Source organism: Scomber japonicus, chromosome 15 (assembly GCF_027409825.1).
Source record: "Scomber japonicus isolate fScoJap1 chromosome 15, fScoJap1.pri, whole genome shotgun sequence".
Classification (NCBI taxonomy): domain Eukaryota; kingdom Metazoa; phylum Chordata; class Actinopteri; order Scombriformes; family Scombridae; genus Scomber; species Scomber japonicus.
The window spans coordinates 25000389-25028052 of NC_070592.1; the positions used below are offsets into that span (position 1 = coordinate 25000389).

Below are 27664 nucleotides of genomic sequence, written 5' to 3' on the forward strand. Positions count from 1 at the left end.
AAACTACATCAATACTCTCTATGTAGTTGTCTTTGTGTCCCTGGTGGTCAATATACAGTATTTCAATGAAGTTCAAAAACACATTAAGTATCTACTTAAGCATTTCAACACAAAATATATAGTAATTAATTATACTTCATAGTAATTAACACTATTAAGCAGAGACATCCTTATAAAACATGATCAGTCACTCCATTATTCATCAATCACTCACCGTGTCTCCCCTTAAGCCGTCTTGTTGATACTGAAATCAAATGAAAAAGATGAATATTAGGGTAATAATCTATATATCATTGTCAAAGTCATTGTGCTACTTGTTGTAATCAGTGTGAAGAAATCGAGCCACGTGCAAGACTGATAAACCCTCATCTCACCCATGTAGCACTGCTAGTGTTTCATAGCATATTTGAGAAGCTAGAAGCATAATGTTTGTCATATTTGCTTGAAAAAATAGTAAAATGACTAATTCATTTCCTGCCAATGGACTAAGCCTCACAATTTTGGTTTCTTGTGTCTGGAGAACAGCGCCGTGTAATAAAGTGCTTCCTGTTAAAGCACAAGGTCAGTAGGTGAATCTTGGATGTAATGATGTGTTAATAAAATCCGTAAAAGAAGTGATCATATTTCAAATGTACAATAACCTTGACTTATATGATTTATTTTAAATAACTTGTATTAACCTTTCTCACTCCATCATTCCACTAACTTCATCATCACTAAACACGCCTGCCTAGGAATGTAATTCATAGTTCTTATACCCATTTAGTCTATATTTCGGTACTTACCACATCCCCAGGTAATCCAGGAAGGCCTCTCTCGCCCTGTGGCAAAGTTCACATGAGAATAAAAACGCTGTCATTAAAATCAAGAGACTTTTAAAGCGCAAAGCCCTTTAGGGAATAAGATAATGACATGGCAATGACCATAATTTAAATGCTGACACGTGTGTGTACTTACTGCACTGTGGGCTTAAAGGAAAGTGAAACTTGTGGCTGAAGTACTAAAGCAATACATGTGTGCATATGAGTGTAAGCGTGCATCCTTGTGCATGCATATGGGTGTGGTATATGTATGAGTGCACCACTGGAACAATCATCAAAGTCACTAATTATAGACAGACAAATGAACTCTACATTTTATTTTTCTCAGACAAACGAGTAGGCTGACTTTGATGGTACAAAAAGGCGACTGAGGAATGTCTGGAGAGTACAGACAGAACCTTGGGAAACTGATGATACCTCTTTGAAATGATTTATATCAGTGTGGCTTAATAACATTATGCTTACAGCAATATCTTCTTTGAATTGCTTCTAATCAAGTGAACAGGGTGTTTTGCATACAGCAACAAGAGGGGTTGATACCTTTGTGCCTTTTATTCCGCCGGCCCCGGGTGCCCCAACCAGTCCTTTCAAACCCTAATCAATTTCAGACAAAAGTTTCATTAATACAATGATGACTCACCACAGAATGTTAATATATGAGATCTGTTGGAGAGCAACAGACTTTCAAAACTTACGTCTTTCCCAGGAACACCAGGTTTTCCAGGAAATCCGTCCAAACCGACCTGTCCCTAAAATGAAAGTGTAGAAGAAACAAAGTCAAACATATTCTACACTGTGAAATATAATCAATATAAAGATTAGGGGGCATTGCAATGATTTTACATTGGAAAATCAGTTTATTCCTTAACCAGTAGTACTGTCCACCTTGGCCTTTGAGAACAAATAAATGCGTCGCTGGCTTTAAAGCCAGCTTTATAAAGTCCAAAAATATAATGGTGGTGATGTCATCTGGGTTAGTTTATTGTGTTTTGGGAGTTTGACCAATACTCCTGCTACTGCTTCCACTTTGACCATTATTTTTAAAAACCTTTCCTTCACAAGACCTCTGACTTTATTGAAGCCCCACAATAAATGACCGAAGTGTCCCTTTAAATAATCATCCAGGTCATTTTATATAAATACTGTAAATGCCAGTTGAACAGTGGACAGCTCATGAAAACTTTTAGGTTTGTGAATCTAAACACCCTGTGTATGTTAGGTATTTTTATGAAAGATCTACTGTGTGTGTAGTTGTATAGTTAGCATGAGCAACAATCTGGATAGCTGTCAATTACTTACATTTAATCAAGCCCTGTACATAAGTACAATTTTGAGGTATTTGTACTTTACTTGTACTGTACTTTCCATTTGATGCCACTTGGTAATTCCACCCCACTACATTTATTTGACAGCTTTAGTTGCTTTTCAGAAGAAGATTGGACACAATGGATAATATAAGAAGCTTTTAAAATACAACACATAATTAAAGATGAAACCAGTGGTTTCCAACCTTCTCACATCTTACAAAAAGCAGTGTGTAATCAGGTTCACATTTCAGATTTCAGTTGTTAATAGCTCCACCAATTAGTGTATTTTCCCTTTAAACTTCTCACATGCTTTCATTTCAATAAATGTTCAAATGATCCACTATTTCAGCAAAAATCAAAGATTAGAGAAAAATTCCAAAAACTGAAAACACATTTGTGTATCAGAACTGTGTAACCTTTTCCTCTCACATTAATCATCTCACTACCTCTCAGATTTATCTGCTGACCCCTAGGTTGGTCCCACTGGACTAAAGTAATTGAAACTAGCTCCACCTCTAGCAGCTACAACAGTAACATGCTGCTCTAACACTGATATTTCACTATTAATAATCTAATGATGTCATGTTTAATAATATATCAATCAGATGGACCAAACCACTACTTTTAATGTAAAACTACATCAAGCTCATAATACTTTTTTAAAGTAGGGTTTTTCATGCAGGACTTTAACTTGTAATGGAGTATTTTCACCTTGCTGCATTGGCACTTTTACTTAAGTAAAGAATCTGAATACTACTGTACTTCCACTGATGGCAGATAAAGAAAAGAGCCAGAACACATCTCTGGCTTTGAGTAGTCAGGTAAAACCGCCCTGGCTTCATCCCCAGGTGCCTGATCTAAACCACAAAGTCCCTTTATCACTTTACTGGGGCAAGTACTTTTCCAGCTTTCACCTACAGGAAATTGCTAACTGACTGACTGACTGATAGACAGACAGCTCTGAACCTGTTAAAGCACTGGCATCAGCAGGTTTGAATGGAGTTTCAGTATGCCCACAACCTGCTACACATCCTCATGTCATATGGTAAAGTAATCAGTGAACTGAATCTGTGTGTATTGCATTCTACTAAAAGTTTATTTTAGTCATTTGACTTTAAATGAAAGTTGACATTACAGCATGATAAAAAGATTTCAACTGTAATTTCCAGCTCTGGTTACTTGATCCGTTACTCTTTGAAGTCATGATCAGGAGAACATCCTGACATATAAAGCAACAATAAATGTCATATGACTTTGGCTGAAATCCCTTGTTTATGCATTTAACTGATTTATTAGCAGTCTAGCATCACTGTGAAGGCGGAAGAAGGAAGGTGTTTAGCAGCTCTGATGAAACTTCAGACATCCACAAAGCTTCAGTAGGCCTACATGAGCTGCATTTTAAGCCAAACACCCCCACACAATTCCAGACAGGAAGTGTGGAGAGTGAATCAAGGAAGCCACATCTGTTTACGCAATTACGCCCCTCAGTTCTCAGCTCCTCTGAGAAGAATGGTCTCTCTTTCTCTGTCTCTGAGTTAACCCTGTCATTAGGATTTGCAGTATGAACCGTGTTTTGTACAGGTTAAACTTGACATGACATTACGGTTCAAATCCCAGGACATGCTGGGAAAACATGAACAGGAAGTAATTCTCCTCAAGTGCCCTTGAGTAAGATGTTGAACCCCTATTTGCTACAGTGGAGCTGTGTTCTGAACAACAACTAGAGCAGAAAGAAAGAGGAACATGAGGAACTGTGTGAATGTGAAGCATTGAGATCTGCTTAAAAAAACCTTATTAATCCAAAAAGACATTACAGAGTTACTTACCTTGGCACCTGGACTTCCCTTTTCACCTTTAACACCTGATTCACCCTATGACAACACAAAGCAACATCATAATAAAATCTCAAATATCAATCAATATAATGTATCAATATCAGATCTTAAATAATCAGATTATACTCACAGCGACACCTGACAGTCCTGGTGCACCGGGAGTTCCTGCATCCCCTTGAAATCCCTATATAGTATAATAGAGTGCATTATAATTAAGGAGTGTCACTGATGTGTTGCTGATTCATTGATGTACTCAAGGCCAGCTGGGGACCTGCTGAGTCAACGTAATACATTTGACCGACGAAAACCGAAACCCCAAAAAGGAAACAGCAGCTGTAAGTGACAAGAGACCACCACATGGGGGAACCTTGAACTTTGACCTCTGACCTCACTTTCACTCTGTTCTCATGTTGGAATCTATCTTCAAATATTAAGTTGCTTTTATCACTTTTCTTTTTTCATGCAATGAATAACGAAAGCGTAGCAATAACTTTTGGCCTTACTGATAAATTCCCAACAAATGTTAATTCATTTGAATACGAAAACACTTGCAACACTTTTTTTCTCTTTGAATTTTAAGAATAAATCTATGGACACACAAATCACACACTCCAGTACTGATGGTGTGATTTTAGTAGCTAAGGGCCCTGGGGTGGGGGGTGGGGTGGGGGGGTGAAATACCTTTTCTGTGTTTTTTGGCCTCTTCTGTATGTTGCTCTGTTGCTCTACAGTAAAACAGCTTTGATAGGTGTGCATTTACTGTTGTTAGTTTAATCAGAGCATTAACAGATGTATTGCTTGGAAGAAGGGATTCATTTTGATATACTGTACTATGAGACACAATTGATTTTCTATCCTCCAGAGGTTGGCTAACAGCCTACTAACAAAATAATTAGTCTAATCTTAAATCTGCATTCATTGCAGTTGTTTGCTTCTATTTTAATTTGTTTGTCTAGCTACATATCCAGCAGACACATAACTACACCAGCATTCATTTGGAGCCACTTGATGAATGTAGTTCCAATATTCAACCCCCTCTACTGTTGTAGGGTTACTACCAGCTACTGAGAAAAACAGTGTGTGCATACAGTGTATGTAACAAATACTGCAGATTAGCCAACACTACCTAACCTAACTATGGTCAAATAATAATAATACTAGGCCTTTTATATCCCAGCCTAGGTTAGAAGTACTTTCTCACAATCCTTCATGTGCAGACTTTCCACTCTGTTCTGAAAGTAGTACTTCACTGTTTTTGTATTTCTATTATTATGATGTTATTTTATCAAAAAGGGGTAATTGCTCCCTCCAGTCCTGGCTCCACTAGCCTCTCACGGTCCACTGGCCAAACCAGAGCCAGCACTCCTCATCCTCTTCCTACTCTCCCAACCTTCCCTGGCTCTTCCCCATGTGCTGAATCCAACGGAAAGTTAACCAAACTGGCCCCCTTTTTTCACAGGAAATCGATAAAACAATGAGAGGTAATTGTCCATGAAAATATACGTACGCCCACTTAACAGTACAAGTGCTTCACTGAGATCACTGCCAAAAACAGAATGGCTAAAGTTATGTTTCTTTTTTCCAAACCAAGTTATTTTAAAATCCCTCTACAGTGAGCCAAAGGCATGTGCACTGACTCATGAGTGGATTAAAAATTGGAACACAGTCACACACCTTTTGTCCAGCTGGACCTGGCAGCCCTGGTTTACCAGCCTGTCCTGATGCACCCTACAAAGAAAAAGAAACAGATGAAAACACACATTAGTTACCTAACAAAGCACAAGACTGGAATTATGCTGGAATATAAAGAGATATATGTCTTACTTTGTCTCCTTTGTCTCCAGGTAACCCATCAATGCCTGGCACACCGCCAAGTCCCTGTTGGACAATTAGAAACACATAATTAGTACTAGTAAGTGAACTTTTCATACTTAAAACATAAAACCAAATCCAACACATGTCCAGGTCCACAAGTGTCACACCTTCTCTCCTTTTTGTCCAGGAGCACCTGTCAACCCTAATGTGCCTGTATCACCCTGTAAACAGAAAGCATTTATTTACTTTGACTGCGCTGCAGTACACAAGCATGCAATGATGGCCAGTAATGTTGGCGACAATGGCGTGCTGTCAAAACCTGTTAGCAACACAGAACATGGTTTAGTACATGGTGGTTGGAGGATTAATGGAGAACAAAGTGTTAGAGATGAGGTCTTAATTTCAAAAACACATACAACGTGGAGATTTGGATAAAACACAGAGGTTAAAATTACACACAGAACACAAAGAGTTACAGACATGGACATAAACAATAACACTTTTGAGTAAAGGCTTGGGAGCCAGAATATGCTAACAACTGTCAACTGTCTCACGCCCAACCAGAGACTTAAGGAACAATGGCTTCCCATTGTCCTCAGAGTCTTGACTTTTGGTTTGTTCACTGATGTCATCTGCTGTGCCAAGGAATCCCTTGGAATTTGAAAACTGGACTGAGTGAAAAGTAATGACTGTTAAATTACACTGTTGCCCACCGCAAGACTTCCCTCTGCTTCATAAACCACTTTACAAGTCACAGAAGGTTACCCTTTAATTATTTTAGGAGCTTATATCATTTTAGCACACGTCATTTCTTTCATCACTGAGATTAGGAGAGAGGGCCCTCCTCTGCTGTGCCCTACAATGAAAGAGACATTATCTATAACAACACAGCTACGTTGGGAATTGCCTGTTCTAGTCGGCTAGAATGCAATTAGAGACTATCAAAGCGGGATGAATTCACTTTCACCCCACGCGACTCGATGACCGACTTTGCCATTTTTAACCACAGGGCAGGGTAGGCTTACTTCATGTTTTTGCATCAGGTTTACAACAACGGATTGCAGTCGTCTCTGGCAGACAGTGAAGACAGACTCATGCAAAAAGTAAGAAATAGAAAAGCAACGGGGATGCTCGGCATTAAAGTTTGATTTAATGCAGTTTTATCAAAGCAGTGAAGTTTTCAGCAGCAACAGCTACAAAGTGAAAATACATTTATCATGAAATGAGTACTGCATTGCTGTCATCAAAAAGAGAGAGCTCCGTACAGTTTTTTATAAAATGAGAACATAGTCAGGTATTTGCACCTTTATTATATAAATGGATTTAAAGATGCATTCTCTAGACTATAACAGCCAAAGTAGATAAGATGAAAGAAAAGTGAGACGATGTATGTCTGTTCCTCCAGACCTCTTGTGGCCATTTTAAGTGTCATTCTCTGGACAGCTCGAATGATGCATGCTGAGGATTTTGTCTCTAGGAATAAATTATACTGTGAGACTCCCAGCTGGCACTGCCAGGCAGCTCAGAGGCTGTGATTTGAACAGACTGGGTGGGCGTCTGCGTAGGCCTGCCCTCTCTGCTACACATTTTCTGTGGTAACCAGTCCTGTAATTCTGACAATAACAGCTATAAGCATTTTTCTGGCCACTCCCTGACAGAAAAGACGTAAAACATGTAAAATCATGGGATGGAAAACCAGAGAAATATATAGTTAGAATGAAAGATATGAAAATATATTATTATAAGGAAGAAATTACAATAATTTTTTCTGAGAAATACATGCAATATGGACAGAGACAAACGTGTATGGGTTAAGACAATACCCATGCAGCATCATGAAAGGCAGGTTTACTTACCTTTTCACCCCTGTCACCTTTGACAGAGAATACTTTGCCCTGCAAATAATTAATCGATACAGATTAATTATTATCGAGGCGGGAAGAAAAGCAGAAGAGATCATAGGTGGAAGGCATGCCATCTGAAATGATTGAATTGTGTTTTATTTTATATCTACCAATAAATTTAAATAAGTCAATTAAGTAGCTATTATTCTTATTATATTTTTCCTTTCCATTAAAAAGAAACTACTCTTGTAAACGTGGTCGTTTTAAATTTTCATACAGTTTCTCCTTTTTGTCCTCTGAGGCCAGTCTGTCCGATGGTGCCCTGAGGGCCAGTGTCACCCTGTAAAGGTAGGCATGTTCACACAATAAAAACATAGAACAGCTTTGAAACACAATGAAACTGAAATGGTTTGTCACACACAATCTACTGCTTAAAGTCAGTGGTAGATGACCTTTTCACCCTTGGGACCTGCATCGCCAGATGCACCAGCCTCTCCCTGTGAGAAATGAACATATAGACGTCTTTCAAAAAGCCATTAACAAAAAGATTCCTGCTCATCCGTGGAAATAATAGGCAGGGATAAAGTCTGGTAAGAACCAGGTGATAGGCTTTACCTTCTCTCCAGGGGGACAGGAGCAGTTGGCTGCTTGAGGGCCTCTCTTCTGCTCCACGCTTGTAGGTGTTGGAGTAGGGATCTGCAGAGGTGGGGCCTCTGTCACAACTTTCTTAGGGCACTGGAACAATAAAATGTAAGCAAACAGTGATTGTCAAAAAAATAATGCCATGATAGTATGACTGATCAGACTAATCAGACAGTGGCAGGATCAAACTGCTCTGACTTGGCAATATATGGCTCTAAACTCACAAGGAAGGAACATTTGGACATTTCGGTACATCAAAACCGCTCCCACGCCTATACATCAAACACATAGCTGAAGACACAAGGCTATTGGTTAGGTTTAGAAGAATGATGGAAGAAGGAGGAAACAGCTAGCCTAGCTTTGTCCAAACTTCAAGAATATACTAACCAATACCTCTTCAGCTAAATTAAACAGATATTTTTAAAAAGACAAGCTGTGTTTTATTATCTGCCCCAATGTGCAAGGTTGATTGAAACAGCATATGGGTTACACTCGTAAACCATCATATAAATACCAAGCATCACAATAAACTCCAAAGAATGTGGTGTGGGTGTCTTCAAGGGAGTGTCTTCATCTAGTTAAAACTATGTAATATCCATTAAACACGCTGAATTAAAACAGTAGAATTAATCACATAATTATACAATTGTAAAAACTATTTCTAATAAATCACACAAAAACGAGGTTTCCTCTCATCAACGTTTAGATATTCAACAATTAATTCTGTTTAACTAAAACTGTTACATTAAAACAAGTTATGATTACAGAAACACTCAAAAAAATGTTTTCCTCCTCAAAAAGTCAGTGTAGTTCACAACAAAATGAAGTGAGTCACAAACCATTTTACCAAAAACATATCAACTGCGTAATACATAGAATTTCCAATGCTCCTAACCAGCTAAATATATCTCTAATACATGTAGAAAAAGAACTATAACTAACAGTTATTTAAAACAAACAAAACTGGAAAACTGACAACTGATAAAATACAATTGTGCCCCCAACACAAAGCGTGGGAGTTAAAACTAATGGAAGAACGCTGATTATCTTATCTTATTCTTATTATTTTCTCAAGTGAGGTTGGCAGGGCACGTCTCAGTTGCTTTCACAGTTGTGGCAAAAATAGTATTTACTCCCATCTGTGCCCAGGAGCGGCATGATACACTGGTAATCAAAACCTCCCTTGATCTGGAGTGGCTCTCCAGGCATAGAAAAACAGAATGCCCCCTCTTCAGTCTCCTAATAATCTTTTCTTTTGTTATTTACCTTCTTCTTCTTTGATTTGGGTTTGGTTTCAATGAAATTAAGTTTCCTTTTGCACTCTCGAGCTGCAAATATTTTCAGACAGGTGTATCTTTTAGGACTGCTGTGGTTCTTTTCCTTTTCTTGACACTTTCTTTGAATACGAAAGCTTTTGGATGAGGTCTGATTGTGACAGGTGAGCGGAAACCTCAGATGATTGTCCTGATGGTGAGGTTGAAGGGGCACAAAGTCCTTGGGTTGAAAAGATAAGTTCTATAGGCAGAAACTATTGAAGGATCCTGGAGCAGAGGAGTCTGAGATAGAAGTGCCCATATCAGAAGAGCCTGAGATGAAGGCAGAGTCTGGGGCAGAGGTGTAGACTCTGAGGCAGAGGTTTTGGGCTGTGTTGGGCATGGACAGTTAGTTCAGCATGTCAAATGGGCAGGTGGCTACATGGTCTGGGAAGCCAAGTTAGTCGCCGAGTTAGCCGCCGAGTTAGCAGCCGAGCTAGCAGCCGAGTTAGCCGCCGAGCTAACAACGGAGTTAGCCACTGAGCTAGCAACTGTGGGGGGGGCCCTTGAGGGGGATTCCGATAACAATGTCGCTGTACTTTCCTGCATTGACCATCACAGCATTTAGGGACGCGCACACAGTTTGTCGTTGCATTCAATTCATAACCAGGCGTTGTCTGGGGGCCCCCGGCCAGCTCGGGGCCCAAGGCAATTGCTTGGTTTGCCTGTCCTGTTGCGACGGGCCTGCAGTTGGTGACACATGAGGAGAGATATTCCTGGTTGTAGAAAATATCCCAGATTCCTGAGCGGGGAATCTGAGCACCTGGAGTCTGCTTGGGCATTTGTAGTGGTGGCAGCCAGTGGCAAGGCATTACTCACTATTCCCGGGAGGTCATAGATGCTAATGGTGCGCCCAGGGTGTCTCCATCTATTTTTCTTGGAAGTGGTTGATATTTTTCTTCAGCAGACCATAAACACTGTGGTCTGGAGGCTTAGGTGTATATGAACAATGAAGGGAGAAAGATAAGAGTATAATGCCATATCTTACAAAAATCAATCCCCTTCAGTGACAGATGGGAGCCATGGTTGTCCAGAATTAGTAACACTTGAGAGCTGGATGTTGTGTGAGCTTGAAATTGGCAAAGGAGGATAAAGAAATCTTCTTTCTAACCAATCCAGGTGGTCCATCTCTGACAAAGTTTTTTATTGGCACCGGTTTGGCACCCCATCTTGGCAGTACCATGCCAGGATTCTTGACCATACTTACACCAGTTTCATCTGCATTCGGTATGTCTTTTGCTCTCAAACCATATCTCTCCGTGACCTCTTCCAGATTACTGAAGAACCATTTCATATTGGTTTGGTTAAAGCTTGTGGCTCTGGCAAAGCTTGTAGCCTGGGGAATGTGGGAAAGCGTAGAATGCCTCTTAAGAAAGCCAGTAAGCCAATCTGGCCCTGCCATCTCATTGGCACTCTATGAAGCTGGGCATTTAAGATCACATGCCACAGATAGTTGGAAGACAAGTTAAAATGTGTCTATGTGCTTGGTTTTTTGGTTTATGAAAGAGGCTAGGCTACAAAATGAATGTATTGTGACATTAATTAGATGAGTTTAATTTAATTCAGTCTTATACTGTATGTCCCTATGAAGGAGTTAAGTCACCACAACATGACTATAAACAGATTTACGGACCCACAACATGAGGAATATCTGGCGCACACACTCTCTCTCTCTCTCTCTCTCTCTCTCTCTCTCTCTCTCTCTCTCTCCCTCTCTCTCTCTCTCTCTCTCTATTTTACTTAATCTCTTCAGGAAACAACCCATAATACAGGCCTGATCCGTCCTTCAGGTACCCCACCAACTTGATCCCTTGCCCCACTGAGAAAACCCTACTAGCTTGACTGTAGCCTGCAATTGGAGCAGCTGTTCCCTGTCTTTCTCCTGCTTGAAGTGATACAAGGTCAAATGTCATAGGACTTTGCCACAGCCCTCACTGTGTTGCCTCTGGACATATCATTGGAAGCACCTCCAATATGGACAGTGGCACTGCCCTTGCTCTTTGGTCTAAACCTACTCTATGAACAGAGAGTGTATGGGCTTAGTAACCCTTAATATGTGTCAAAATGAAATGGTTCCAACCAGGTTTAAAATACTAGTTTCAATACACGATTACTATTACAAACCAAAAATAATAGCTGAAAAATGTTCATCTTCAGCCAGTGTGACAGCATATAAACTTAATACAATTTCTGATTCAAAGACATTGAAAATTGCACACCCATTTTTCTTGGGTTCTTGGGTCTCTTGTGCTCCTGTTTAGTGGTTTTTCCAAGGAAACTGTAATTTGCATGGCCATCAACCTTTATTATGAATAATCCTTAAACACACTCATTTCTATTTGGTGCAATTTAAGATCTTAACAGCCGCCAAGCCATGGATGTATTATAAGAACTGGATATGGCTACACTGCTCTGTCTTGCCAGCACATTTTCATAGTGGTAATTCACAGTATTGCATAGAAAAATCTGTTGAGAGGACACCTTGAACTGCAATCAAGGTCACTTATTACTCTTTCTCGTATACAACCAGCAGAGACTAAACATGTATTTCACAAAATGTTAAACTATTCAATTAAATGTAAGACTTTGCTGTCTTGAGCAATATAATTGGTTGATGCATATGCTCTTTTAACTGAAAACTATTTTACTCAATGTTACAGCTGGAAAATATTGTAGCTTAGCTAGAAGCTAACCATCATTGCCTTGTTGTGAGCAATTCTGACAAGTACTATTGTGGAAACCTGTTCCCTATTCAGTTGCATTGGGAAATTAAGCTTGTGCCATAATGGACATTTCATGTAAACTTCTTTATTTCAAGCTAAAAGTCAGTGTTTCTAAATTAGAGACCATCTTGAGATAAAGACAAGAAAGTTTACTTTGTTAAAGTAACCTAATTAGAAAAAATCTTTTTTATGCTACTCTCTTTTTTAATCCATGTTAATACTGCATATTGCGATATTTGCAAAACTAAATCTTTAGTGATCTCTATTGTGGTGCCAGATGTGACAAGATTTGTGGCATTGTAGTGTTTATAATAACCAAAAGCTTGATTTCACATACACTAGAGGGTAAAGGCAGTAGCTCTATAGTACTCACAGGTCCATTGGGTAGATCACAGCAGGTTTCAAGCTCTGCATGCTTGGAATCACAATAGATCATCATCCTCTGGAGGTCAAACTGTATGGTCACACATAGACAGACACATCATTGATCATTGATGGAAAGATCCATTTTAAAACTGTGCCTTGGCTTACACACATTACATTTCCAGATTAGAGGATATAATGAAATTGATATTGTATATTTATCAATGCAGGTTTAGACTTACATCTATTGGCACACTGTCATACAGCCTCTTCCCAATGACTGTCTTCCCCTGGATATCAATGTCCTCCCTATCTCCAATTGGCAGAGTTTGGATGTGCTTGCAGTCCAGGTACAGAGACACAGACTTGGCCTCCACACTGAGGGCAATCTTGTGCCAGTTGCGGTCAAACAGGTTGTCAACTTCAGGGCTCTTGAACACAGCTCTGACAGCATCCTTTGTCAGTCCGACAGCATTGTATTCCACCGCCTTGTTCTCACCATCCAGACGGATAGACACCTGACAAGTCACAGGCAAGATAATGTTAACAGTAGGAGCTGAAAAATATGGGCAGCCTGGTTCAAGACAACATACAGAGAAGTAAGTTTAATCTAAAGTTTGTGTTCTCACAGTGGAGGAAAATTAAAGAGGTATATTAAGCCAAAATAAGACACAAAGTCCTCGTTGTGTGACATAGAATTGGTCCGTTTTAGAACAAAAAAGCTATACAGTGATACATTTTTAAATTATGTTGCAATGTTTCAATTTGAATCAAAAATATTTGAAATTTTGAAAAGGATTACCAGCAATCTAGGTGGCTTGAGAAGGACATATTTGTATATTTAAGACCCAATAATTTAGAAAGGAGCCAAACAGGCATGGGTTGACCTTGTTACTGGACTTATAATAGTCACATTTAATACTATTTACATTTGGCTGACCCACCTGTGGGATTCCATATTTGTCGAAAACCTGCCAGAGGTACCAATCTTCACGTCTTGAGGTTTTCCTGAATTTGAATGTTGTCACAAAGGCATATTCATCTGGCAATCCCTGAGGAAACACATCCCTGTGGAAGAGAAGCACATTGTTATTGTTAACATAAACTGTACTTTATTTTACAGACATGTGATTAACACACAGGGACCACATACAGTAATAGTTCAAACCTAAACTTAAACATAGACCATGTTTCCCCTAACAACAATTTTTAATAGCCACTGTTCCTACTTTCCATTCCTTTTAAGAAATAGATGTTTGGGGTGCCTATTATCTTGATAAAATGCTGAAAATATATGAACATTTTATTATGTGGTACATTTTGCATAGTTTCTTGTGAATATGTTGAGCTACTGTGTGGTTTTTAAAATTATTTGTATCTATACTGATCAGCTAAAACTGTGTGTAATTTTGCCCAAAATGTATTTAAATTTGAAATCATCAATATTGAAATGTAACATTTTGTGGTCAATTTTTGTTCCTTTGAAGAAGGCGGAATTACCACTGCCCCAGAACCCCCTAACCACAGATCCCCTGCATATTAACTGTCTTTCGATCATTTGGATCACCACTGAAGCACAGTATCAACAAGGATGGGTCCCCATTATCAAAATCTAATCTTCTCTTTTCCACATTTTGCATTTTTCATTATAACTTTGGGAGATATTGTACTTCCGTGGTATATGTTCCTACATAAAGCTGTGTCTAATCTAATTACCGCTATTTTAAGTAAGTGAAATCCTTAAAAATGTTTTGACATGTGTACTTTTTGCAGTATAATTTGATGGTCACTTACTCTGTTTGCTGTACAATGGGCATGGTGCCAAGGCGCACATAAGAACTTTGGCCTTCGTCAACTCTGGTTCCCAGAATATCCCTCACATTGAAGTAGTCCATTAAGTCGAAGCCTGCAGCAACACAGTTAAATAGCCTAGTTGGACTCAGGACAGTCTCATACACATAAATAAGCACACAAGGCTCTCGAGTCGTGAGGTTGAGTTATGGTTTTGACAGATTTCTTGGGGTATACTGAGGTTTAATTGGGTCAGTCCCACCACACCCTGCAGCCACTGTGTTTGTGGCTTTTTGGAAAGAGTTGAAAATCACAGTATTACTAAATTGATGGAAAAAAAGAGCCATTTGGTACCAATTCAACATTTGTTAGATTTTCTGCCAGAGGAAAAAATGTGTTGCCATCGCTAGTAAACTCCTCGTGTGAGTCTGAGTGTGTGTGTGTGCACGTGTGTGTATGTTGCCTGTAGTGTGTGATTTGAAGTGGTCTGACCACAGACCATATTTAGGTGGTTTAGAAAGGACACTCCCTTGTACAACAAACAAGTGCTGTAGCTATGGCGATGCCAGCAGGATCAGAGCTTGTACTTGCACTAATGCTGCCAGTTTGTCCAGCAAATCTCACTGAAAGCTGGTGGTTATGTTGTGTGGACAGAGCTCTTCTGAAACAGACTGTGCCATTAGTGAGTCAACAGGATGAGGTCAGCCTAAACATATTACAGGGAGCCTATAGTAGTGCAACAAAATCTCTAAAATGTAAGGTTTCCGTTGGGAATATTAACACCAATGCACTAATCTTTCATAGAGGACACCACAACATGAATGCGGTAATGTGAGAGTCTTACGAAAGCTTAGTGGATGTTTTTAGAAATAGCGTGCAAACAGGTGGTATGATGCAGGCTGCCGCTGTGCCATTAGCAACAGAGTAAAAAATAACATTAAAACAGGAGCTGTAATAACAGACTGAACAACTGAGGGCATTAGCCTGTTAGTCTGTCTGTCAGTAAAAGTCACCAAGTGTCTCAGATGCACTGTAAGGATAACAGATTACTATGGCCTCAGGGTAGGGAGTTTCTCTGTCCTATGAGGACGGGGGGAAAGGTTGCATATACTTGCATTTTGGATGCCATTGATACCCTTTAATATGCCAGTTACCTCTACTGGTCAGTAGGTGGTGCCATTTTTTCTTTGACTAACTTTTACATTTTGCCTTGGGTCTTGTAATGTTTTTAATCATATGTGTGATGTTGATATCGAATTTAGCATTGATGCGGGTAATCATTTTCATTTCAGATCTCATATGCTTGATCTTTACTTTAGACTTCCTACATAACAGCTACCAAGGCTTCAATTTGAAATAATCCAATTCCTCTTTTCTAACTTGGAAGTCTGAACTTTTGTCACTTTTTTGGTTACACTGCAATTATATATATTTTTTAATTTCATAGTAATTGTTTTATTTTGTCAGCACAGTTTTGTTGTTATAATAGAAACAGCAACATGCTTTCTGTCTTTGATCTTTGCTGATCTTTGACCATCTTATAATTTAGAACCATTATTGTCTCAGACATACCTGGGCTATGTAAGTGCTGTAAAAGTCAGACCAACTAAAACTTTGTAGCTTCATCCTCTAATGGTACCTGTACTGTCTTTAAAGTTCAAAATGTTTCAATTTCAGCAATTATACCATGAGCAATGAGTGATACAAGTGGATGCACAAGCCCCTCAGCATGTTCTCAAGTGGATAATCTGAAAGCACTTTTGCTAAATAACACTTAAGTAAATGAGTAAAGCGACTAATGCTTTCTAATTCTGCTTTACCTCTACATTTTGAGCCTTGGTTGTGCTAGGTTCAAAACTCATGTTTTGCTGGTTATCAGTCTTGCCGTAGGGGTTCTCAAGCAAGTCATGCAGCTGTGAGTTCTGCTGGCCACGATTCTTTCTGTCCCCATGCTTGCATCATGCACATACGCTCACCGCGCCGTTTCTGTGGCTGTTTGGGGGCCATCTCAGTGCAGAGCTGTAATTTGGACTGGCAGTGGATAGCGTATAATCAACCCAAAAAGTTATTTTGGACAGCCAAAAACGACCAATGGGGTGATCTGCGGGAAAAGCCAGATGAGTTCACTGACTGGGAAAGGCGAATACACACACACAGCATTCTTTTGATCAGAGCAGATGGCAGCATTCGTGCAGTAGATAGCGAATGCAGAGCCGCAAAGACACTCTGCAGCCTCTTGTGTGTGCTCAGTACCCTGAGGGGTCCGACTAGACAGCCCATGATAAACACAAGTCTGACTCAAACCACAGGTCTCTTGGCTGTCAAATCACAATCAGTGGCAAATAGTCTTGACATTTCTCACGGAGAATTACACTCTCTCAGCACCAGTGTAGAGAGAGTTTAGAGCACATTTGTTGTGTAATTATAAGCCTACAGGAGCTGCTGGTGTAGTGACGATAAATACTGTTTGTCTAGTGCATCTCCGTACGTAGAGAAAATCTCTATGTGCTCAGCCACAAACTGAAAAACATGTACTTTACTCAGTAAGTTTGACAATGTATTTCTTCAGGCAATGCCACATTTACAGAATTACTGCAGCTTGGAAAACCCCAGACATCTTTGTCATGTCATGGAGCTTTAGACCTCAGACTGCTGTTTGATAACACTTTGCCCTATGAGGGGCCCAATGCAGGTTTTGTCTCCTACAGTAAATCTGATCATATGACATAACTGTCAGTGCTATTTGTACTGCAGAGAGAAAATCAATAATCATTCTAATACTTTCTCTCACTGTATCAACATCTATAGTAGAATGAAAACTAGATTTTTGCCTCCTTACTATTTGTACTACTTGTGGTACCTGGATCATACTGTTGGTACCATTATGGTATAGAAATCTATTTGTAAATTAGAAATCTTACATCACGACAGTAAGTAAGTGATTATAGTAACACTTTTGGGAGTACCATTTCATTTGTGGTGCTGCTACTGTAGCTAAATGGAAATGGAATATAGATGAGTTAGTGTATATTTATGGTCTACTCCTCAATAACATAGCTTGCAGTTAAAAAAAGGATTTTCTCATATAATTCTCCAGTGGAGCATGACTTTGATTTTGGATCTGACTTGCAAAGACAAACAAAATACAGCCCAAAGGATTTATTCCAATTCGGGTGCTTACAGCACATCTGACAAAATGGTACATCTGCTAAAGACAACATGAGTGGGTTTCAGCAATTTATCTAAAGTTTGTTCCAATTCCTTTGCAGTTTGGGGGAAAAGCATAACCACATAATTAGCACTTGCCCAATGGTGAGGCTGTGATAATGTGTCTCAGCAGTGTGAAGTGATGCTGTCACCTCTGATCAGAACCACACACTCTATAATGACAAATCATTGCCAATTGGATGGTCTTCCACTTTGACCAAAACATCACTTTAGCCTGGAGCAATGTATTTGGAGAAGGTGAGAAAGTCAAACAATGTATCAGTTTGTGATATAACAATGCTGTGTGCAGAATAAGACGTGATCAAAAAATACAATTACAAAATGTAAGGTGAACTATCCAACAAATAAAAGTATAAAGTAAGTCTATATATATACGTATATAAACCAGTAAAGCACTTTTTCTAATACTGATGATTAAAATGCTGCTTACACACGAACATTTACTAATTACTAACAACTAATTTATACTAATTAGTAGTGGCATCAATCTTTGAACTATTATTTAAAGCAGTGGTTCTCAAAGTGACCCCCAGGGGTCCTTGATGGGGTTTAAGGGAGTCCCAGGCAAACATAACAATTCATTTTCACTCTAATTCTATCCATATGTAACACAATGACAGAATGTGTGACTATATTGGTCATGTGTTTCATATACTTTATGTGATAAAACATGAACAAGCAAAAATCTAATACCATTGGACAAAATCTTATCAAATGGGGGTCCATGGTCTAATTTATGTCAGTTTAGGGGTCCTTAATGTGAAAAAGTTGAGAAACACTGCTTTAAAGCAATGGTAGGGATACAGCAGACCAGTGGTGTAATGAACATTGGGCATACCAGGACAAATCCCAGTGGGCCTCTGCATCAGTGGGCCGGTGGACCGTCAAAAAATCTATTACATTTTACCGGCCCTCTTTGTCTGTTTGTTATTAAGGTTGCACATGAGAACGAACTGCTCCCTTGTTCCAGGACTGGGCTCACTGGCCAATCAACCCTCACAGACTCCTTTTTTTTTGGTGAAAAAATAACTGGGTGCTGGCACAAAGGAGTCCATCGACAGGTACAAGACAAAATGTAATTTGAACTCAAAAGCCCATATGAGTTGACCCTTTGTTTAGGCAGAGATTACCAGGTGCCACTGTGCTAGCCAAATTTGTTAAAGTCAGAAATTGTAAAACACTGCTTTCACTTGTCGAACATCTCTCTTTCCACAAAGTTCAACATAGCAGGAGCCCCAACAGTCATGCCTTTGCATCTGTTTTTTCTCTTAGTGTGATGGATGTGGGTGGGAGACAGACAGGAACTCAGATCCCCAAAAGACACTCTTATAACAACATCCGACCTTTCTGGATAAACGTTATTCAGGAGTTCTGAGAAAACTTCAATACAGCAGCTTGGAATGTATGAAACAAAAAACCTCAAATGATGGAGGACTAGTCACGCGCTTTGCTTGGTAGAGGACTAGTTCAACCACTGAACTTGATTAAAGGCCTGTGACAATTTCACTTCCTCAAGGGAACAGTCTGACATTTTGGGAAGTAGGCTTATTTACTTTCTTCTTGACAGTTTGATGAGGAGATTGATGCCATTATTATATTTCTACAGTAAATATGAGGCTACTGTCAGCAGCTGGTTGGCTTAGCTTAGCAATATGGGGAAACACTTAGCCTGGCTCTGTCCAAAGGTACAAAATATATATACTTATCATCACTTTTAAACCTTACCAATTAACATATTTTATTTATTTATTTGTTTGATCAATGTATCATGTGTTAAGGGTAGAATATGTAGAATGAGCAGATCAACGCCATCTAATGTCTCGAGATCGTAGTCGCAACAACCAAATTCCAGCAGTCGGGTTGCCAGGTCCGGTGCCAAGTGCGTCAGACGATTAGCCAGCGTCATGTCAAGTGATAAATCATACAGGGTAACGACTAATTTCGACCAATTAATTCTACAACAGTATTTAACGTTAGCCAGTCTTCAACTGGAAGTCTTTCTTTGAGTGGTGTGTAATCGATTAGCTAGCTAGCTCCCAACTCAAAATGATTGCTTGTTTCTGTAGCCTGATCGGCGTGAGCAGACCAGTCAGTAAACTACACGATAACCCATAATGCATTTCGTTCCTACCCAAGCTGAAATCAGCAGGCTAAAGCGGATTTTATTTTAGCTCTAACTCTGTAAATATACCACTTTATCCACATGTCTAACCTTTTTAGGCGAGAACGTAGCCCTTTAGATTCACAATGTGACGCTAATTTGTCCAAATAACATCTGCTTAAAGTTTTGTTCCTGCGAATTCGGAGCCACTCAAGTTAACCCTAGCGAGTAACGCACTTCCGGTCATTTTCACAAAATAAAACACCCGTTGCCTTTTATTATTAAGAAAACCATAACGACAGTGTTGGTGCTTTTATTTAGAAATCAGGAAGCGAACATACCCTCGCTGTAACTGACTTGAAACCACCGAGGTACATTACATTGTAACGCCAGTGGGAGTAGCAGTTAAACCTGGGGAGCGTACCTATGTTCCCTGATCGCGGCTAATTCGGCTGCTAGCTCGGCAGCTAACTCGGCAGCTAACTCAGCTAACTGGCTAACTGTAGATGGGATCATCCCTATGTTCCCCGGTCACATACAAAGCGGGGAACATAGGTCCCGGGGGACATAGGGATGATCCCCTAAGGATGTAGCAATAGTCATACTGCACATAAAATTAAACAGGAGAAACTCCGCTACAAGCACGTCATTTTTACACACACCAAACACAACTCAAACACCAAGCATATTAATGATCAAATATCAAAATCCGAGTAGCGTCAGAAACTCAACCCACTCCATTTCACCCAGTGCCAGCCTACAGTAGCTGCGCCGGAACAACAGACAACCCTGGCAACCCACAATTCCGGCTGCTAATTGGCTGGTACAATGTACACAGAACGTGTCAGAAAGTCATGATTAATTCAGACTAATTTGTCTGTGGCTGTATTATTTTTTTAAAATATAGCTTTTAATAAATATTCTACATATTCAACCTTTAATTAGTGAGCTTTAGAGCTGCTGGCAGACATATTTTTTTACCTTTTGAATTAGCCAGAGTAACTGTTCCCTCCTGTTTCCAATCTAATGCTAAGCTATGCTAACTTTATATCAACTGTACATGAACACCAGAGTGATATCAATTTTCTTCTCTAACTCTCAGCAAGAAAGCAAATGTATTTCTCAAAACATCAAACTATTACTCTAACTAGATGTTGTGTATACCTTACATTCTTCTGACCATTTTTAAAGTGTTTTGCTGTAACTGGATTTTCATATCCTACTGCAATGGATGAAAGACATTGGTTGGTCGGAACTGTGGACAGAACACATCTACATTTCTAAAGCAGAGCAACATGATTTGCAGATTGGTTAGCTGTGATGAAAAGTAGGTAAATGTGGTCAATTTCAAATCTGGCATTTAGTTTTTATGATAGCAGCATAAATCAAGTCAGAAATTGAATCTTTCTCAAATCTGTTTAGAAAAGTAGTACTTTGCAACTCACAATACCAACATTTCAGATTCCAATCACATAGAAATACAGAAAACTGGTGTGTGTGAAAACAGTCCAAATCTTTGTTTCTTTTCATGTAAAAAAGCTAAACGTGGGAGTGTAGGACATGCTTTGAAAAATAAAGAGCTGACATTGCGGTTGACAAGTGTTGCCAACACTGCCTGTTGCCATGAAGAAAGCAGCAGTTTGCACATACCTGGAACCTCTTCAAGACCATAACTGGTGCTGTCGGGCTTGAACCGATCAGGTTGAACCTTCATGTTTGGACACAGTACATCTGAAGAGAAAAGACAATAGTTCAGATTGACGAGAAAGTCATAATGTTTTTATAGGAACACAGGGTAGGTAAAGTGTACTTCTTAAACACATGTGCAGTATAGGTAACCTTGTATTGTTTGATTACAAGAAGCAGATGTTCAAATACTTTATGGGAGGCTTGATGAAAATGGTGCTAATTGTTGGATTGTTTTAAGGAGAGCCTGTCCTCTAAGGGAAAATGACACTATAGGTCATAATGTCAGTCACCAAAAATGACCTTGAGTTACATTTGAGTGACAGACGCCATCTAGAGGCTGTAGTAATTATGATTCGGGAAGTGACACATTTATGTTTGGTAATACATTTCCATGATTGGAGGTGGCTGTTTGGGTGGCTGGTGAGATCCTAACTTACAAAAAGTAGTCCCTGGACTTTACTGCAGAATGACCCAATTTCACTTCCCATTACCAAACTATGAGTTGGAACAGGTTAAAAAAAAACAAAACATAGCTACGATTGTTGTAATGTTTACTGTTGCCATGATAACTAAGGTTTCCTGACTTTAAAGGAGTAGAACCTTTAACCCAGACCACGTTTCAAGTGATCATTTTAATCCAAACCATGATTTTTCCCAAACTCTAACCAAGTGGTTTTTGTGTCTAAACCTAACAAGACCTTAACCACAGCGTCATCACACCGTAAAATAAAACAGCGATTTGTAACGGTTTTGGGAACCACAGACAATGATGTTGTTACTGCCAATTACTGCCAATGTGCTGGATTAGAAAATGACCCTATGGTTCATTGTGGAGTGCAACCTATTTGGTTGTTGCATTTGGAAGACTTGTTTTAGGAAGTGGTGATCTCACTGAAATGCAGCCTTTTGACTGACATGTGATCTGAAGAGCACCAGTGCAGACAGACTACCCCCCCCCCCCCCCCCCTCTCTCTCTCCTGACTTTTGTCTGGGGGAAGGGTGGTGTGGGTGGTTGGTTAGGGGAGGTTCTGCTAGAGCTTGGGGCACATTCACAGGCCCAAGTAACAGTCACAGTTTTGTATTTCCACCCACGCATATTTCAGTGATGGTGGTGACAGCAAGAAAGGCAACACCATCAGGTTAGGTTTTTATTGACATGAGGGGTATTTGCTATTTGTGTCAAGATGCCAGCTCCACTAAAGAATGCAGATAGGGATCCTGTTTAGTTTAATAGATGTAAACATTGGTTTAGAGATGCAAATGACATTTTAAAAGGAGCATAATGCCACACACACACTCACACACACACACACACACACTGGCTCTGTGGATTGCAATCCATTGGTTGGTGTACGAATTTGGTCCAGACTGAACTATCTTAACAAATACTGGATGGATTGACAAGAATTCATGATACCCAGATTATGAGTCCTACTTACTTTGGTGATCCCCTGACTGTTCCTCTTGTGCCATTGTGGTTATGAGTATGCTACAATATCTCAAGACTAAAGACAATCATGTACCTTAAAGATTAATTGTATTTCTAACTTTGGTGATCCTCTGACTTTTCTACTAGTGCTATAATTAGGTCAAAATTGCACTTAGCCTTACTTTGGTTTGTGTCAAAATACCTGCATAACATTCCCATCAGCTTCAGCTATACATTGTGTTAAGTACTATAGCAATGTTAGTATGCTAACACACTAAACTAACATTATAACCCTTATACCTGTATATATTATTGCTAGAATGGCTGAGGTCTTATTTTAATGTAATTTTTCAGTGTTGTGATCATCATACAATAGGCACTGTGAATTAAAACTTCCTGTCTCATCCCATATGGTAACATTTTGATTATGTGGATCAGGTAACAACAGCAAATCAGGATCCTTTCACCAGGTCGTAATCAATCTGCTCAGAGGAACTTCTCATCAAAGCCTATTATTAGCCCAACACTCACTCTGTGTCCTGACTGTCAGCCTTAAATATTATCTGTGGCTAAAAACAAACCAGTGAGACACTCCAAGCACCCTGATAGATCATGTATCTGCCAAACATCTATCAAACTATACAATTTTCTTAAATCACACCTATAAAAATCGTCACGTCAGAGAGGCTTTTAACCTTTGTGGCGTTCATTGTGAGAATAGCTCTGTTGACATGGCTCGTTTTTCTTTTCTGTCGAAAGCCCCAAAGTATGCCTAATGGGAAAATCCAAGCAGCTAATTTAACTGTCAACATTCATGCGGTTTTTTGGTGAGAGCTGTTATCTATATTTCACAGGCTTGATTTCTAATTTCAACTGTGAAGTTTGTCCTTGTTTGTGTCTGTCCTCAGTTTAACAGTGGAATTAAAGGAGTCTTTTTCTCTCTTAAAGTCTTTTTAAGGTGATAATGGATGATACTTGGTTTATATTGTTTATAAAGTCAGTGACTCCACCAAAAATTACCATTCTGTGAATGAATGGAAGTGCGTCACCCTTTTTTAAAGGTGGTGGTGTTGCACAGCACTGGGCCTTAGTATGCTAGATAGCTGAGCTACTCCCTGCACTTGTGGCTCTAAAGCTATAATTTAGGAATCTAACTGTGAGTTAAAATGGACGCAATGTAAAACCTGCCCTCTGGAAGTGAATCTCTCAGACAGATTCATAGTATCAGCAGAAGTCCAAGCATTACACACCTTTTTTTTCCAGCCAGAGTTTGATAATTTAATTCTTACTATTAGCCATGTTACCTGTCATCATTATAACTATTTAATTTTTAAAACATACACTAGGTATTAGATGAGAGCTTAGACATGTTAGAGTCCTCTGTCACTGGGGGTCATGTAAGGTCATGTGTGGGATGTCATGAGCTGAGATTCTCATGTGAGGCCATACATACCCTAATGAATCAGTGCAGGACAAAATAAATTGTGGCCTTTTTTAAAAACCTGTAGATTAAAAGGTGAAAACATCTAACGTGGACATTGGAGCGGCTGCATTGGACCCACTTGAGCTATAATTTTCTGGGTGGAAATAACTTGCATTGCTCAGTGAGCCAGTTGTGCTGACCACTGATATACTTAGAGGCTCACTCATAGTGATTTTAGAGATTACAGAAAGAAAACACTCATACTTTCTTTCAGTATAAATTTAGCCTTTGGTTAGTCCTACAAAGCATTATGCTCTAAAAATGCTGTACAGCAAGTTTTATGATACTGTATATAACCTGCATTATTGACCCCTTGGTTGGCAGATTGAAAATCTATGGCCTCAAGGAGCAGGGTCAACACATGCAGTATCATTTTGCAAGATGGAATACGCCCCCAAAAAAGAATAAAGGCTTTTTTAAACTGTCTGAATCAACACTTCCCTCAGAAGAAATCTCTGCCATGCCTTGTCAAGTTTGACAATTTAGAGCCGGGTTAAATGGAGAGTTGAGAGTTTATCATTGCTCATCTTTGTGTGAAACCATGTAATCATGTCATTTCCGTTTTTGTATTTACTGTTTGCGGCAACGACTCATGGCATCCTTTTCTTTCCTGTCTGGCTAATTTTAGGCTGGAATTTGAAGCGTTGGAGTGCAAAGCATCCATCTTCCCCATGAAAACACACAGATACTTTCTCACTTTCCTACTCGGCTACCAGACAACAAAAAAGCTGCCACTTTGTTTAGTTTATTTAATTCATTTGACTGTGTAAACTCATGTGACATAACAGTACTTTCTAAGCGTGCCTATGTTGAAAGATTTTCTCATTGTACTAGTGGAAAAACCATTGAGGTTAGCGTAAGACAAGCTTTCCAGTGCTAAACACCTCTGCACCAAAACAGCAGTCAAAAAGGCAGCTACACCACAGAAATGTCTTGGTTAGAAAGCTGTCATTTACAAGCCAATTTTTGCAACAGCCCCCTCACACGATTTATATTCAGTCAAAATGAAGCCATGATAGCACAGTGTACATGTGCTACAGCTCTTTGTGGTTGGGGTGGGGTTTTGTGGTTTGAGTCTTTCCTCAATATCGTGGTTAAAGGTTAAAATAAGAGTTTAATTTGATTAAGTGCACGTTCGGGGTGAGGTCGCTCTTCAAAGTGAGACCGACACTTCAAAAAGAAGCCATGTGGCATGCTGTGTGTATGTGAGTGATGTGCTGGCACTGAGCCTGGTGGCTGACTTACTCTCACACAGCCTCCTCCTCAGCCTGCCTCTGATCTTGTCAATGGCATTAAAGTCCGTCACATGGAAGACGTGGGCATTCTTTGGCTCAGCAGCAATCTCCTCCAACTCCTCCTTTAGTGCCTCCCCGATGCCCACAGCAAACATCCTGATACCGGCTTTGGCAGCTGCTTTCGAGGGCTCCAGAACATAATCCTGGCTTCGGCCATCTGTGAGAAGGATGGCCACCCTCTGAATGCCTCTGGCAATGGGCCTTGCTCCGTTCCGCTCCGTAAAGATGTTGGTGGTGGTGTAGCTGATGGCATCCCCAGTCATTGTATTCCCCCCCAGGTAGCGTATGTTACGAGCAGCTTGCTTCACATCTTCCAGGGTCCTGTGTTTCCCCAGGTTGAACTCAGATGCAGGTGTGTCACTGTAGCGAACCACTGCTACTCGAGTCTTGTCAGGTGCCACATCGAAAGAGTCTACCAGGTTGGCCACCCATTGTCTGATCTTCTCAAAGTTCTCCTTTCCCACACTGGATGAGGTATCCAGGATAAATGCCAAGTCATAGTGGACATTCTTACATCCTGTCATAGGTAGATACGGTAGGGTTTGGTTACATACAGTTAATATAAGCTCTACTATTGATTTTATTTCCAAACATTTAGCTGTAATCATCTTACCTGCCCTTTGTGCTTCCACTCTCTCATTGGAAAGAGTCAAGGCCAGAATGACCAAGACCAGGGTGATCCTAAATCCCAGTCGTAATTCCATCTCGGCCTTGTTTTGGGTCTGTTTTGTTTAGCTTATTACCACCATCAAGTTGTCCAGTCTGTGGAAAGGTCAGTGGAAACAACATTTTACTATTGCATGTAATGCATCAGACAATATAATATATATACTACTGTTGTTTTGGAATATAAATCTTGTTTACCAAGCTTTCTCTTGCACTTTTTTGAATTGCTAGAAAATTACCAGAATTTGTGATATTTTATCTCCAATGGAGGAAACCCAATTGAATGAAGCATTCCCCATGGTGCAAGGAGATGAAAAAATGCCACATCTCTGTACTGACAAGAGGCAGTAAGAGCTGGTTTAGGCAATTTATATGTATAAAGAAACAACAAGGGAAATTTGTCTTTGAATTGTCCCCTATTTAAATTTCTGCTTTTGCTGGTAAAAAATGTTCTCATTTCTCAGTATGTGATAACTGAAACCTACCACTAAAATACACATCTTTTTAAAGAAAATGAATACTCCATCCAGACAAAACTGGATTCACCAAAGATTGTTGGAACCTCTTACTTTACAATTTTTTTTACTATCTCCACCCACTAGCCAGAAAAAAAGACTAGGAATGTGCATATTGCAGATTTTGTGATATAAGATTTCTACATTTTGGCTTTCTTTAAGTTTTAAATGATTAAAATTCATGCAGGTGTCTCTGGGTGTCTAGTTTTGGGGCTGTGAAAGTGAAAAGCTGTACAGCTTGGATCCACCAGCATGTCGCAAAAGGAGCAATCAGGCCTTCTCTGTTGGATTCATTTATGAGGCTGTTGTGCCTGGGTGGCAAAGACACCTTATAAACACAAAACTATTCTTGACCTTGATGTACACCAGTGGTTGTGATGCCTGCCATCAGGGATGACGTGTGGCTGACCGTAGCCATAACATGGCTTATGCTAACTTGAGGAGTGTCTCATTGCAGGGGGTCACTGTGGGAGGTTGAGGAAACACTGAGTTACGCACAACTTGGAAAGCATTCATATGACTCACATATGTCCTGAAAGTTCTTTAGCAGTCTTCCCCGCCTTCCTGTGCTCTGATATTTCCATTGACTTAGTCAATGCAGGTGTTTTCCAAAAGTCAATAGCAACCAAACCTTCAAGAATGTGCCCAGTGGAATATTTACAGAAATATTTCGGCCTTAATTTGCTTTTTTGTTAAGAACTTAGATGAAAGGACTAATACTACTTTCATATCCATTTGTCAAATATAGCTGAACACAGGAGACAGTTAGCCTAGCTTAGCGTAAAGACTGGGTGGAGGGCGAAA

At 39.7% G+C, this 27664-nt stretch overlaps 1 protein-coding gene across 1 annotated transcript in view; it reads right to left on the reverse strand.

Moving 5' to 3' along the window:
• col22a1 (collagen, type XXII, alpha 1) overlaps positions 1-26434 on the reverse strand; it is a 52147-nt gene extending 25713 nt beyond the window's left edge. The window contains exons 1-20 of the mRNA XM_053334536.1: positions 26293-26434; positions 25630-26196; positions 21434-21514; positions 14458-14569; positions 13608-13731; positions 12906-13181; positions 12674-12754; positions 8238-8357; positions 8075-8119; positions 7900-7962; positions 7635-7673; positions 5946-5999; positions 5788-5841; positions 5638-5691; positions 4094-4147; positions 3955-3999; positions 1517-1570; positions 1362-1415; positions 786-821; positions 215-244 (exon numbers count right to left, since the gene is read on the reverse strand). Coding sequence (XP_053190511.1) covers positions 215-244; positions 786-821; positions 1362-1415; positions 1517-1570; positions 3955-3999; positions 4094-4147; positions 5638-5691; positions 5788-5841; positions 5946-5999; positions 7635-7673; positions 7900-7962; positions 8075-8119; positions 8238-8357; positions 12674-12754; positions 12906-13181; positions 13608-13731; positions 14458-14569; positions 21434-21514; positions 25630-26196; positions 26293-26383 — 2034 coding nt within the window. The 5' untranslated portion in view covers positions 26384-26434. The remainder of the gene's footprint in view (positions 1-214; positions 245-785; positions 822-1361; positions 1416-1516; positions 1571-3954; positions 4000-4093; positions 4148-5637; positions 5692-5787; positions 5842-5945; positions 6000-7634; positions 7674-7899; positions 7963-8074; positions 8120-8237; positions 8358-12673; positions 12755-12905; positions 13182-13607; positions 13732-14457; positions 14570-21433; positions 21515-25629; positions 26197-26292) is intronic.
• Between the last annotated feature and the right edge of the window lie 1230 nt (positions 26435-27664).